The sequence below is a fragment of the Oryza glaberrima genome, chromosome 1, assembly GCF_000147395.1.
Source record: "Oryza glaberrima chromosome 1, OglaRS2, whole genome shotgun sequence".
NCBI classification, from domain to species: domain Eukaryota; kingdom Viridiplantae; phylum Streptophyta; class Magnoliopsida; order Poales; family Poaceae; genus Oryza; species Oryza glaberrima.
Window position 1 is genome coordinate 33,264,261 of NC_068326.1, and position 13,789 is coordinate 33,278,049.

At 42.5% G+C, this 13,789-nt stretch overlaps 2 protein-coding genes across 2 annotated transcripts; one reads left to right on the forward strand and one right to left on the reverse strand.

The window, feature by feature from the left end:
- Nucleotides 1-937: 937 nt before the first annotated feature.
- On the reverse strand, nucleotides 938-2,188 carry LOC127760256 (E3 ubiquitin-protein ligase ATL76-like). The gene has a single exon (XM_052284482.1). It carries the CDS (start codon nucleotides 2,081-2,083, stop codon nucleotides 1,376-1,378), a length of 708 nt encoding a protein of 235 aa, XP_052140442.1. The 5' UTR covers nucleotides 2,084-2,188; the 3' UTR covers nucleotides 938-1,375.
- A 4,110-nt stretch (nucleotides 2,189-6,298) lies between these two features.
- LOC127773753 (pumilio homolog 1-like) lies at nucleotides 6,299-13,779 on the forward strand. Its single transcript, XM_052299929.1, has 10 exons — nucleotides 6,299-6,638; nucleotides 6,747-7,416; nucleotides 8,333-9,873; nucleotides 10,481-10,622; nucleotides 10,755-10,862; nucleotides 10,947-11,159; nucleotides 11,246-11,356; nucleotides 12,189-12,383; nucleotides 13,011-13,185; nucleotides 13,326-13,779. The coding sequence occupies exons 2-10, from the start codon at nucleotides 6,757-6,759 to the stop codon at nucleotides 13,361-13,363; spliced, it is 3,183 nt and encodes a 1,060-aa protein (XP_052155889.1). The 5' UTR covers nucleotides 6,299-6,638; nucleotides 6,747-6,756; the 3' UTR covers nucleotides 13,364-13,779.
- Nucleotides 13,780-13,789: the final 10 nt, after the last annotated feature.

Below are 13,789 nucleotides of genomic sequence, written 5' to 3' on the forward strand. Positions count from 1 at the left end.
GATGGCCGAGTTGGTCTAAGGCGCCAGTTTGGCATGGGTTCGAATCCCATTCTTGACATGATTAATTTTTTTATAGAACTTCATTGGCATGGCATGGATTTGAATCCATTCTAGACATGTTTAGAATCCTATTCTTGACATGATTATTTTTTTTATACAATTTCATTGGCATGGGTTCGAATCCCATTCTTGACATGTTTTTTTTTATATATATAGAACTTCATTTTTATCGGCTGTTATACTGTACTTTTAGAACATTGAGCAACATAACGTATTTTTATGTTGCTCAATTATATACTACTCCCTCCGTCCTTTAATATAAGGGATTTTGGCATTTTGCTTGCACTGTTTGACCACTCGTCTTATTCAAAAAAATTGTGCAAATATAAAAAACGAAAAGTTGTACTTAAAGTACTTTGGATAATAAAGTAAGTCACAGATAAAATAAATAATAATTTCAAATTTTTTTAATAATACGAATGGTTAAACAGTGCAATCAAAATGTCAAAATCCTTTATATTAGGGGACGTAGGGAATAGTCTTGAATACATGAATTTCGTACGAAACATTCAAGTCCTTGGAAAAAGTTACTTCATCTGTCCCATAATATATAAGGGATTTTGAGTTTTTGTTTGAACTGTTTAATCACTTATCTTATTCAATTTTTTCTAAAATTATTATTTATTTTTTGTGTGACTTACTTTATTATCTAAAGTATTTTAAGCACAACTTTTTGTTTTTTTATATTTGTACAAATTTTTTAAATAAGACGAGTGGTCAAACAGTTCAATCCAAAACTCAAAATCCCTTATATTATGGGACGGAGAGAGTATTTTCCTAAGCGAGCCTGCTAAGGTAGTTTCCGCATAACATATCATACTATGTTTTGAGCTCCAAAGGGTGTGTGCATAAAGAGTACAGATGATTTGGGGGATAAATTTGATCTGCCAGATATAAGGAAAGAATCGACTACAAACTTACAATTGTATAGATACCTGTAGCAAATTGATCTGCCATACATACAGTTCGTACGAAACAGATCTTCATCGCATAACAGAGTGCATTGCGAAGCTAGAAAACTAAAACAACTTCAACTCGAAGATTGGAGTGTAAAAATAAACGTGAAGATGTAATTGAACAGGTAGCAGAAAGAATCACTTGATCAGCTCGAAGTTTGCTAGCTTGATCGCCTTGCCTTAACGTGTCAGAATTTCAGTTTCTTTCCTAACCGTGGCTAGGCACGCCTTTTAGTTATGGTACAGCGTGTCTACGGTAGATGGCAAAATTAATAATCAATCTTCTGCAGCCACAAGATCTTAACAAAAAAATCTCTTCCTGCTATTCTTGACATGGTATGTCGTCGAACCAGCGTCGTCTAGCATTGTACTCCTAGCAGCAAGTCGTTGTTAGGGATGACGCAGTCCCGATAGCGCAACGACAACAAGTTCCCAGCGGCCGCAGCGAACCGGTGGCAAGCGGACCCTAGCCGTCTCAGCACGCCGCCGCGTACGAGCTTGCCGGTCCCGTCGACGACCCTGACCGCGAAGATGCGTCCCGCGACGCGGCGGCCGAGGCGGTACTCGCTTCGGCCGCCGGGCATCATCAGCTCGCAGAGGACGAGCCCATCCGGGGAGCTGAGCACCATGCCGTCGACCTGGACCTCGACCTCGACGACCTGGAGCCCGGACTCCCGGCGGCAGAGCGGGCAGGTGTCGTGCGCCTCGAGCCACGGCGCGATGCACTGCGGGTGGTACGCGTGGTCGCACGGCGTCACGACCGCGCTCCCCCCGGGCTCCAGGTCGTCGAGGCACACCGCGCAGGTGCGCCCCGCATCGCGCACCGTGACGGTGGGCAGCTGCTGGCGCGTCGACGACACGGCGGCGGCGACCGGAGCACGGCGCAGGGCGCACGCCTGGAGGAACTCGCCGGCGTCCATGACCTCGACGATCTCCTCGAGCGCTGCTCGCGGGGCGCGTCTCGGGCAGGTGGAGAGGCCATCGGGGCGGTGGAGGCGGCTGCACATGAAACACCAGATGGGCGACGCGTCCATGCCGATGCCGCCGGCGGTGGAGAAGGTGGCCATCCGCGCGCGCGAGAGACAGAGAGTTGCAAGTGTAAGTGCAAGTGCAACTGCGCGATCGATCGCTCTCGGTTCTTGCAGTGGAGGTGTCGTATGGGAGAGGCCCCTTGTGACTTGCGAGGCTGTAGAGTTAAATAGCTGGATAGTCTTGTTCGTGTAGAGGTCGGAATCCGATCCCTTTTCTGGCGCGAAACCGAGGGATTCACGGTGTTTGTTCGGGGGTACATATGCATATGTCACGGGGATGACACGTCGATGGAAGTCCAAATCCGATTAGAAGCGTGGGCCGTGTGACGGGTGCAGCGCCGAGTTATTGGGCCGGATGCGCAAACTATATGGGCTAAAATATCATCAATTGCGCTTGGCACGCCGACAAGGGCCATCAACCACGACGTTCCGCTCAAACACGATCTCACGATGAGAATAAGACTGCCAGTGATGGGACAAATGATCACGATAATTGATTCGCCTTGTTTTCTTTTCCCAGCATTGAAATAAAAATCAAGAAAGCATATGAAGCATGCAACCATGATTATGAACCGTCCATTTTCTTTGCCTATATCTTGCTTTGAATTGGGAACCTATAATCGGATATGATCATATCACAATATTTTCATATCTTATGGGGTGTTTGGATGGGGTTAAAATTTTAGTCCCTGTCCCATCGAATATGTAGACACTAATTTGGAGTACTAAACATAGACTAATAAAAAACTAATTTCATAAATGAGAGCTAATCCGCGAGATTATTTTTTAAGCCTAATTAATCTATAATTAGCAAATGTTTACTGTAGCACCGTATAGGCTAATCATGGATTAATTCAGCTAAGCTAAATAGATTCGTCTCGCGAATTAGTCTAAGGTTATGGAATAGTTTTTGTAATTAATCTATCTTTAATACTCTAAATTAGCGTCAAACATCCGAATTGACAGGTTTAGTCCCTGTGAACCAAACAAGGCCTTAACCCAGTATCTTGCTTTGAATTCGAAACCGGATACGGATAATGTCGGATAATATACCACCTGCCCATATTATTTTCTTTGAATCGGATTCAGAAATAGATATTTATTTGTATCTCTAATTTATAGATATTTATTCCCTCAAAAGAAATTATAGATATTTAATATAAGAAGATAATTAAAGTGCTAAAAAAGATACATCAAAGAACAAAATTATACAATGTTACATGTAAGCTCACAAAATAGTGACTAACTAATCATTTATTATGTTTACATGTGAATTTGTATTAGATTTTCATACATGTTTTATAATATGAGACATACGAATAGATATAACTATTCCCGTATTCTAATCTATATTTTTTTACGGATTCGGTTTTGACTTGGATAATATTTACTATCCTATTTTCTCTCCTATATTTTTTCCGTAAATCTCCGACCAGACGGACGGTCGAAAATACCTGTCCTTTTTCACCCCTTCCTCTGCCTGCTTCTTCTGGTTAACACATCCCCTTCTGGACGTACCCCTGCCATCGTCGGTCCGTGTAGTTTGAACAAACAGACAACGTTGCTCAGGAGCTCAACACGTGCTCTCTGGCAATACTACTTTGCTCCTAGCTGTGTTCTTTGCCCTGGGTTCCCAACTCATCTCCATCGTTTCTGCGCGCATGCTTTTCAAAATGCTAAACGGTGTGTTTTTTAAAAAAAAAATATTTAAAAAAATTAAATTAATCCGTTTATGGAAAAAAAATAGTTAGAGCCCCTTTGAATAACAGGAATGGAAAAACGGAGGAATAGGAAAAATATAGAATTCTGACCTAAATGTAAGTGTAAAACAGAGGATTACAAAACACAGGAAAAATATAGGAATAATCGTTTGATTGGACCATAGGAAAAACACAGGAATTTGAGGAGAGATAAAGACTCAAAGGATTTTTTCTATGAGGTTCTACCTCTTGTTAAAATTCCTCAAAAACTTGTATGGAAAGAGGCATTCCGTAGAAATTTCAGAGGATTCCATAGGGTTCATTACTTTGATTCAAAGGGCTTTGTAGGAAAAATTCCTATAGAAATAAAATCCTCTAAAATTTTTATGAATTTTCTTTGAATCAAAGGGGGCCTTAATACTTAATTCATCACGTGCTAATGAACTGCTCTGTTTTTCATGCAGAGAAGATGGGTTCCCAACCCCATTAGCGAACACACCGTCATGTATATCCAGGCAACGATACAGTCATACGAACGCGTCGAGTAGTCTTAACAAGACAAAACCTATACTCCTACTGCTATATTACTATGGTCAAGACTTAATTAAGTCTATGAACTGTGCTTAAAGGAGATTGTCATAGTGCTATGTGCTATCTCCATCACTCTCTATAGAACAGAGAACTTTCCGGGGGGGAAATGAGACATAACCAGCGACAGCAAAGTAGCTTAAGCCACTTAATATGCGGTCAATTCCAAAGCCTGGCTGATTAGCACAAAAGAAAATTAAGCTCCCGGCTAACTACTCCTCTTTCTTTTCCCCTAGAGGTAGAAGGTAATCTGACCCCGAATGACAGTTGCTGTTCCTTTAAGGTCATGAGCACTCTGTTTGGAAATACTCCTCCGTTCCTTTAAAAAAAAAACTCAATCTAGAAAGAGATGTGACCCCTACTAAGATAACGAATTTGGACGAATGATAGTTTAGATTCATTATACTCTGGTTTTAGACCCTTGTATTTTTCACTATAGTCTACACATTAACCAAAATACATTTCTAACAAATATGCAGGTCAGCCCCTAGAGTCATTCAAATAATTACACCCCAACCCTTGATCCCACATGTTATCAAATGTTTCTCCTCTCTACCATCGAATTGACGACATTGGCGGCTCAACATTGCCATCCTAGCTAACCTGATTTCCGTCACTCTCCAGTCTCATGCCATCGGCTCCTGATCCCCCCTACTCCCTCTCCCTTATCTTCCCGCAAACCGGATCGCCATCGGCAACGAGGTCCTAGGCGGAGGGCGACAAAATCGAGCTTCTGCCTCATTTCCTCCGTTTGCCACTATTGGCGCAGATCGGTGATGGCTTGGACCTCTCCAGTGATGGTGCCTGCGACAAGCTTCCTCCCCACCACGCAACTCATGAACCTTGACTCCTTGAGCTCACCGGACTCAGCCTTGTGCTCGCCGGATCCGTGCGAGGACGATAAGGTGAGGAGCAGATGACGACCTCGATGACCTTGACGACGTGTTCTTTTTGCTTATCTCTTAGACCACAAGTCCAATCTCAAACAACCATCTCTCCTAAAATCACTGGTACCTATGCAGATTCCTCTATCATCCTGCGAGACAACTCCAAACTTTCAATGTGACAACCTAGTTGGAACTTAAAATTATAGACATGAGGCACCGCGTTATACATAGCCTAGGGTAAATTTTCAGACCTCTCCAATGGAGGAACCTTGCCGAGAAATTAAAGCAACAATCTCCTCCCCAACGCCGGCAAGAGCATTGGAATGCGTTTTTTTCACGTATCTGTTCACATGGTTACAACTTACAACTCCTGTTCGGTTGAAAAAACACGGGAAATCTTCTCCAAGATCAATGATGGATCCAATCATCCAATATACAAACGGACTGATTTGGCCATGGATGGACCATTTACCGTGCATTCCATTTGTGGGAAACTCACAAAAGGTCTCATCAGCTTCTTATCCAGAACTTGGCCCAGGATTGGAAACTCGTCAAGGATTTTTTTTTTTTCAAAAAATAAAGATTATACTCGTGCGAGTCCCCGTCAGAATACCTGAGGCCGTGCAGCGGGCAGGCCCAATCCGCCCCGTCCGTGCTCCCCGCACGAGCGAATCTAGGGGCTGCCACGTGGCTCGCACGCGCACGTGCCTGGGCCCCACCTGGTGCTCTCTTTTACCACGTGCGGGCCCCACCGTACCGGCCCTAATCCCAAATTCCCAGTTTAACGAGAAGCCTGATGACCACTCCACCAACTGGGCCCCACATGTCAGTCGCCCAGACAAAATAATCATGTCACTTAATCCGTTCACTAAATACGCATAATCCGGTACAGGCCCCGGCCCCGCGTGTCAGAGAGGAGTTACTCCTGCGCCAGCGCCCGCAATAAAAGTTATAAAACCCTAGGGGTTCTTGCGGCGGGGGAGATCTGGGCCGTCGATTCGTGGATCCGACGGCGCCGGTGCTCCGAGGGCTCGTGCTTATCACTCCGCCGTCTCCTTCCTCGGGCAGTCGGGTTCCCCCCTCCGGACTGCTGCTTACCGTGTGCTCTCCCCCATTCCCCCACTCCCCCCTTCCGCGAGCAGGTTCGAGGTTTCGGTGGCCGAAAATGGCGGAATCGCCGGCTGATCGGAGCCCAATCTGAGCCTGGACGCGCAGATACCGCGCCTTCCTGGCCCGATCTCTCGAAACCCCTTGAAAAATCCGAGCCGAAATGGCGGCCACCGCCTCGATCGGGCTTGCGAAGCGCGATTCGGTGGTGCTCTGGCCTGGGGGTCTCGCGAGCTGCACTTATTGTGACTGAAAGTGTGGTCGGCTCTTTGCTGGTTGGTGTGGGCTTGGGTCGCGGAGAGAGTAAAGGTGCGTGTGTGTTCGCCGCGAGGGTGCGATTCTTCCTACGCGCTTGCCATTTTTGGGGGGATTTTATGGCGTGTTCATTTTGTGCGATTTTGGTGATTTGTGGTGTAGGGTTTGTGGCATGATCAGCGCTAGCGCTGTGGCGATGCGTAGGGAGATGGGTGGCGGTGGCGGCGGCGGCGATGAGGGAGAGCTGGAGGACGAGCTTGATGCCCTCCTCGGAACCGGTGGCGCTGGCGCGCGTCGGCGAGGTGAGGACGCGGGAGAGAGGGAACGGGAGCTCAACATGTTCAGGAGCGGGTCGGCGCCGCCGACTATAGAGGGTTCGCTGAACGCCATCAGCGGGCTGCTCCGCGGCGGTGGAGAGGCAGCCGTTACCGTTGCAGCGATTCCCGTCGCTGAGACGTTGAACGGGCATGGTGGTCTCCTCTCGGAGGATGAGCTCCGGGCTGACCCGGCCTATCTATCCTACTACTACTCGCATGGCAATCTGAACCCAAGGTTGCCACCGCCGGTGCTATCCAAGGAGGACTGGCGGTCCACACAGAGACTGAAGGCGGGGGTGGTTGGAGGAATTGGTGACCGAAGGAAGGTATCGCCGGAGGAGACTGGACATGAGCCGACGGTGGGGAGGCCTGTGTTCTCGCAGAATGTTGGTTTTGATCAGGAGGAGGCTGCAAGGAATGATGTAGGTGGTGCTGCAGAGTGGGTGGATGGTGGAGGTGATGGGCTGATTGGTTTGTCGCTTGGGCGGCAGCGCAGCTTTGCTGATATCCTTCAGGTTTGTCTCGATTACCAGTTGTGACCTGGTGGATAATTCTTTGTATGACGTTGCTGCTGTGAGCTACTGGTGGTAATTATTGTGCATGTTAATATTTTACTGGCTTATGTTGGAATGCTGAATTTAGTCAACAGCAAACACACAATGGATTATCACGGATAGAATTTTGCAGTTTGTTGCTTCATGTTTTTGTTAGCACTGGGTTTTGGATCCACTTTGTTTGGCAGGCTATTCCCTTGTTTCTTCATGTTATCCATTTTTAAGTTGGATATGTCATGGGAAAAAGATGCAGCTGTCCCATAAGAAGTTTTGAATCAATGAATTGTTCCAGCTCGAGTATAATTATTGGCAAAGCCACTGGATGAACTTTAAGCCAGTTGTTGGAATCCTGTAATGTCAGCTCTTGAAGTCTTGTGAGAACACTGACTTCATTTCTGATCTTCCTGATCATCCGATAGTTTTTATGTAGTTTTTAGTATACCCGAACAACATTGTGAAATTATGCACCTAATAAAGCATGCCATTGAAATTACACATTTCTAAAGAGGGAAGTTCTACACTCATCAGTGTCATGAATGCTATTTTACCTTTTAATACTTTTATCTTTTCGTCATTTAATAGTGCAGTAAATTTGTGTTTAGTTTCTGCTGACTTCGGTGAATTGCATGTTTGATTGAGGAGTCATCAGACATCAATTGGTTTGATCTGTCATGGGTTCAAAACTTCCAATAGCTTGGATTTATTTTATTCTATTGTCTTTGGACATAATTGATCTTTATTTTATTCTATTGTCTTTGGACATAATTAATCCCTTGTAACGTAGCTAGCATTTTCTATCTTTGATAGATAGATTACTTTGCAATTACTTCTCAAGCTCTATGGTTTTTATAACCCTAGAGTATTTTTCTCGTTGCAGGACAATATTGGCCGCAGAACTCCTGCTTCAGAGCATCCCTCTCGTGCAGTTAGTCGCAATTCTTTTCTTGACAATCAGGAACTACTAAATTCTGCTGATAGCCAGTACTCCATGCATAATGATATTCTGGAAGCACAACGTGCTGTCGGAAATGTGCAAAATGTCAGTGGCCTTCCCAGTATTAATGCATCTGCATCTCAAACTTTTGCATCTGTTCTGGGTTCATCTATTTCAAGGAATGCCACACCAGATTCTCATTATGTCCCTAGGGTCCCTAGTCCTGGCCTTCCACCTGTCGGTGTTAGGATTAATTCTAATGAGAAGAAGCTGAATTGCTCATCATCATTCAACACTGCATCTTCAAAAGCAGTTGAGCCTGATGATATTTTAGCTGCAATATCAAACATGAACATGTCAAAAGATGGTACTTTGGGTGACAGTAACAGCATTAGTCAATCAAAGTTCCAAAGTGAGATAAGTGACCACCAGAATATTTCTCTTGATCCAAAAGCTCTCCAAGTTAATAAGAATCAGCATTCGCTGATGTTGGAAGCTGATACTGATTATTTGGGTATACCACCAATTTCACAACCTTCAAATCCTTCCTTTTCTGATATTAACAAGAATGTCTCAGGTTTAGCGAACATAAGAAATTCTACTAACACACGTATAGATGGACACGCGGAGATGCAAAGGTCTTCTACTTTGTCTACTCGGTCATATCAGAAGTCCCCAACATCTTCCAATGCGAGCCCAGGTGGTTCTCCTGCTCAACACCAGAATATTGACAATATAAATTCAGCCTTTTTGAACTATGGACTCGGTGGGTATCCACTCAGCCCGGGTTTGCCTTCTATGATGATGAACTGTATGGGCTCTGGCAATATGCCTCCTTTGTTCGAAAGTGCAGCTGCTGCATCTGCTATAGCTTCACTCGGGGCAGATTCGAGAAACCTTGGTAACAATATTTTGTCGTCACCTACCTTAAGTCTATCTGATGTGCATAACCTTGGCAGAACTGGTAACCAAACAGCCACAGGTCTTTTGTCGCCTCTTTCTGATCCATTTTATGTCCAGTACTTGAAGGCAACTCAATATGCAGCACAAGGAACTGCCAACTGCAGTGATCCTTCCTTGGAAAGAGGTTTCATGGGTAGTCAATATGGTGATTTAACTGCTGTTCAGAAAGCTTATATTGAAGCTTTGCTTCAGCAGCAGAAACAATATGGAATGCCACTTGGTAAGTCAACCACGTCAAACCATGGCTATTATGGCAATTTGGCTTTTGGCATGGGCATGGCATACCCTGGAAGCCCTTTGGGAAGTCCTGTTGCTTCTCCATCTGGTCCTGGCAGTCCACTTAGACTCAGTGAGCGGAATATGAGATTTCCTTCTAACTTGAGAAACTTGGGTGGCTGGAATTCTGATCCAAGTGGCTATATGAATGATAACTTCCCATCTTCACTATTGGATGAATTCAAAAGTAATAAGGCTAGAAGTTTTGAACTTGCTGAGATTGCCAGTCATGTGGTTGAGTTCAGGTATACCTAGTCGTGTACTTCTGCAATACTGATATGAGTTTGAATCATACTAAAACCCATGAAAAAACATCCAATTACAAATAGGATGAAATGGTCTCCAAAACACAACTGATCACTAATTTTTATTGCAACATGTTTATAATTGGTAACTTAGAATATTTGGACAGCACCTTTTATGGCAAATAAAGATGCATGTATAATGTCCAATTGTCCATGCATGCAATGTAAATGTTCATTGAGATATTATCAGCTAAAATTTTTAGTAACTTTTTACTGCATGCGTCTGAAAGTCACTTTTTTTTTACTGAGGGAGTATCATCAAAGCATTCTGTTATAGTATCTATCAAAACATTATATTATTTTATTCTCGTCCACTAATTAACTTGTCAACAAAAGGTGAAAAATGGAACTGCATCTTGTTTTTCCATGGTCTGTTGCTCAAATGTAATGCACATAACTAGTCATTCAAGCTTGCAGTCATCAGAGCATCTAGTTTGTGTACCACTGCTTCACTGATAAATAATGATTGTCGACTGACTAATCCTTTTTAGTTATTGATGCATTCTAACTCTTTGAGCTGGTTGTGATGTTCACTTTGATTATGCAGCGCTGACCAATACGGAAGCCGTTTCATACAGCAAAAACTTGAAACCGCAACAGTTGAGGAAAAAGACATGGTTTTTAAGGAGATCATGCCTCAGGCTCTCTCGTTGATGACCGATGTATTTGGGAACTACGTGGTGCAGAAGGTTTTTTTTTTTTTCTGAAACTTAGTGGTGCTTCTCATTAGGGAGCTGGGCCGACCATTTTTTTTCTCATAGTACTTTGTCTTTTAAGGTTTGTTTAGCAGCGTCATGACTTAACCTGTGTTTTCTACATAGTTCTTTGAGCACGGGAGTGCAGCACAGCGTAGGGAGCTGGCTGATCAACTATTTGGACATGTGTTAGCTCTCAGCCTTCAGATGTATGGATGCCGAGTTATCCAAAAGGTACTGCATGGCTTGGCTCTGTTTCTTTTTTGTGAAAAAAAATATTCTTATCTTTCAATGATATTTATATTCACATTACTGAAGGCAATAGAAGTGGTTGACCTGGACCAGAAGACAAAAATGGTTACTGAGCTTGATGGCCATATCATGAGATGCGTGCGTGATCAAAATGGAAACCATGTTATCCAAAAATGTATTGAATGTGTACCGGAAGATTCGATTCAGTTTATCATCTCAACATTCTATGGTCAAGTTGTTCCATTATCCACTCATCCCTATGGCTGCAGAGTCATACAGGTTCACCATTGAGTTCTTACATTTATATGCGGTTCTTCTGTCTCTAATATTATCTTGTGTAAACTCACAATTTCTTTTGTATTCAGAGAGTACTGGAGCATTGCACTGATCCAAAAACACAGGAAATAGTCATGGATGAAATATTGCAATCTGTGTGCATGTTGGCACAAGATCAATATGGAAATTATGTTGTTCAGGTTTGTATCCTCTGGAACTATTTTAGTCCATACTACTTTTTGGCTTTGATGTAGCATTCTAGTGTTCTTTTCTACTCTGCAAGACTTAATGGTCACGGACTTGACATTTTTTGCTTTAGTGGCTTGTATGAAAAACGGACATCGATCGTTTCAGATGTATTTAATATTTATGACTTTGTTTTGCTTCTACAGTGAGGTCTTATTTTTCTTCAAGGAATAGAAACATGACTTAAGAGCTGGGTTTGCAACACCAGTTTTGAACTTCTGGAATGTATGAGTTATGCAATTATTCCTCTGTGCTTGTCTAAAATGATTTCACAATCAGTTATAATAGATTTATGCTATCCACACTGAACAGGACAAGGATTCTGAACTTTATACATTCAAATAGGTTGCCTGTGCTGATCATTTTCATTGGATACTGAGTTGCATGGTGTAGGGTCTAACATGTACTGCAACGATTATGCCTAATCACATTTCTGCATTTCATGTCACTTTATTTACATGAGTTAGAATTAGGGATGAAAAATGTGATGGAAATTTCTAACCGAGTACCGTTTCTGTAAAAGTGGTACCTTTTCCAATTCTAGCCATATATAAAATTTTATTTTATTTTCTAGTTTCTGTCAAAGTCATATTGATTTCGCTACTAAAATAGTTAAATTGATAAATATAGAAAATTCCTGATCAACTGAGAATTGTTTCTGTAGAGATGATATTGTTTATGACCGTTTTTCATCCCTAATTAGAATCAATTGGTCATCCATATTACTCTAATACCTTCTTTGAAGTGATCATATGTATTGATGACATCCCATTTACAATTGCGCAGCATGTTTTGGAGCACGGGAAGCCTCACGAGCGATCTATCATTATTGAAAAACTAGCTGGGCAGATCATTCAGATGAGCCAACAGAAATTTGCCTCAAATGTTGTTGAGAAGTGTTTAACATTTGGTGGACCTGCAGAGCGGGAAGTTCTTATAAATGAAATGCTCGGAACTACTGACGAGAATGAGCCTCTTCAGGTTTTCATTATGATATTTGTGTTTTATTGGTGTCCAATTATCTCATGGATTAGAGCTTCATATTTTTCTGGGGGCAGTAGGGCAATTCAATGCGCCTTGAAATAATTTTTTTTAATTTAACATGGTTTTTTAGGCAATTATTTATGAGATACCATGTTAGGCTCGGTACTGCATTGTGAAATTGTGATTACCATATCTTCTCGCACTTGGACTCGCATGGCAAAACTTTTATTCACCGTAGCACTTTGTCAAGATTTCCAAAAAAGATATCAAGCTTTTCTAGAAAGCTATGTTAAACTCATTTTGTCAAAAACATGGCGTGCTGGATTGATCTTGAACGTGCAAAGCTTATTGAAGTATTAAGCTGAATTGCTGAAGAACTGTGTTGGTGTAACTGACCTCATATAAGATGTGAATTACTTTCTGTGTGGTGTTATTTTTCCGATGGTTCAGCGTTTTGCAGATTTTAGTCAGATTTCATATTTACTAAATCATAGACTTTCCTTTGCTGAGCTTTTCTTTTCCCCCCGGAAAAGTTGCATTCAACATTCTGATCTCTCTGTTTTTTTGTTTTTGTTTTTGTTTTTTTTTTGTGTGTTTTTTTTTTTTGAAAAATAACACTTGCAGGCCATGATGAAGGATCAGTTTGGTAACTATGTTGTACAGAAAGTACTGGAGACTTGTGATGATCAGCAGCGTGAGTTGATCCTGTCACGAGTAAAGGTCCATTTAAGTGCACTGAAGAAATATACATATGGGAAGCACATAGTTGCCCGGGTAGAAAAACTTGTTGCTGCCGGTGGTAAGCTTTTGTGGACATCTTCACTGAAAAATTATTGAAATAATTTTGTCTTGAAACCTTGGTATTTTTAGCCTCCCTGTGTTGTCTGGTTATATTTATCCTTTTTAACACAGTTTTCTTTTTTCAAAATTTAAATGCAGAGAGGAGGATTGGGCTTCAGGCACAATATCCTTCATAATGGCATGAAAATGACAATGTACAGCTAACCATGGCTAGCCAGATCTACCCTGTGTCTCCTGCTTTGGGCTGCTACAAGCCAACTTTAAAAATAAACGTGTTGTACTAAGAAGATTGTACATTTTGTAGTTTTTGCTTATAGTCATGTCAGGGGTGAGGCTCAGAGTTTATTTACCTGATGACGCTGCAGAGAAGATAGGCGTTTTGTATAAGTCGGTTAGGTGTAAAAAGAGGAAGAAAGTCTATATTTTGCGACGAGACTGTACAAATCTGCGATCCTGAGAGAGCTACCAGCTGTTCCTGTTTAGGATAAGATTTTAATGATCTCCCATGTTTATCACTGATGAATGTACTCAATACTAATGTAATTGTTCCAGCTTCTGAAGGCATGTGCCTTTTACAACCTTGAATCCTTAATTACTGGTTG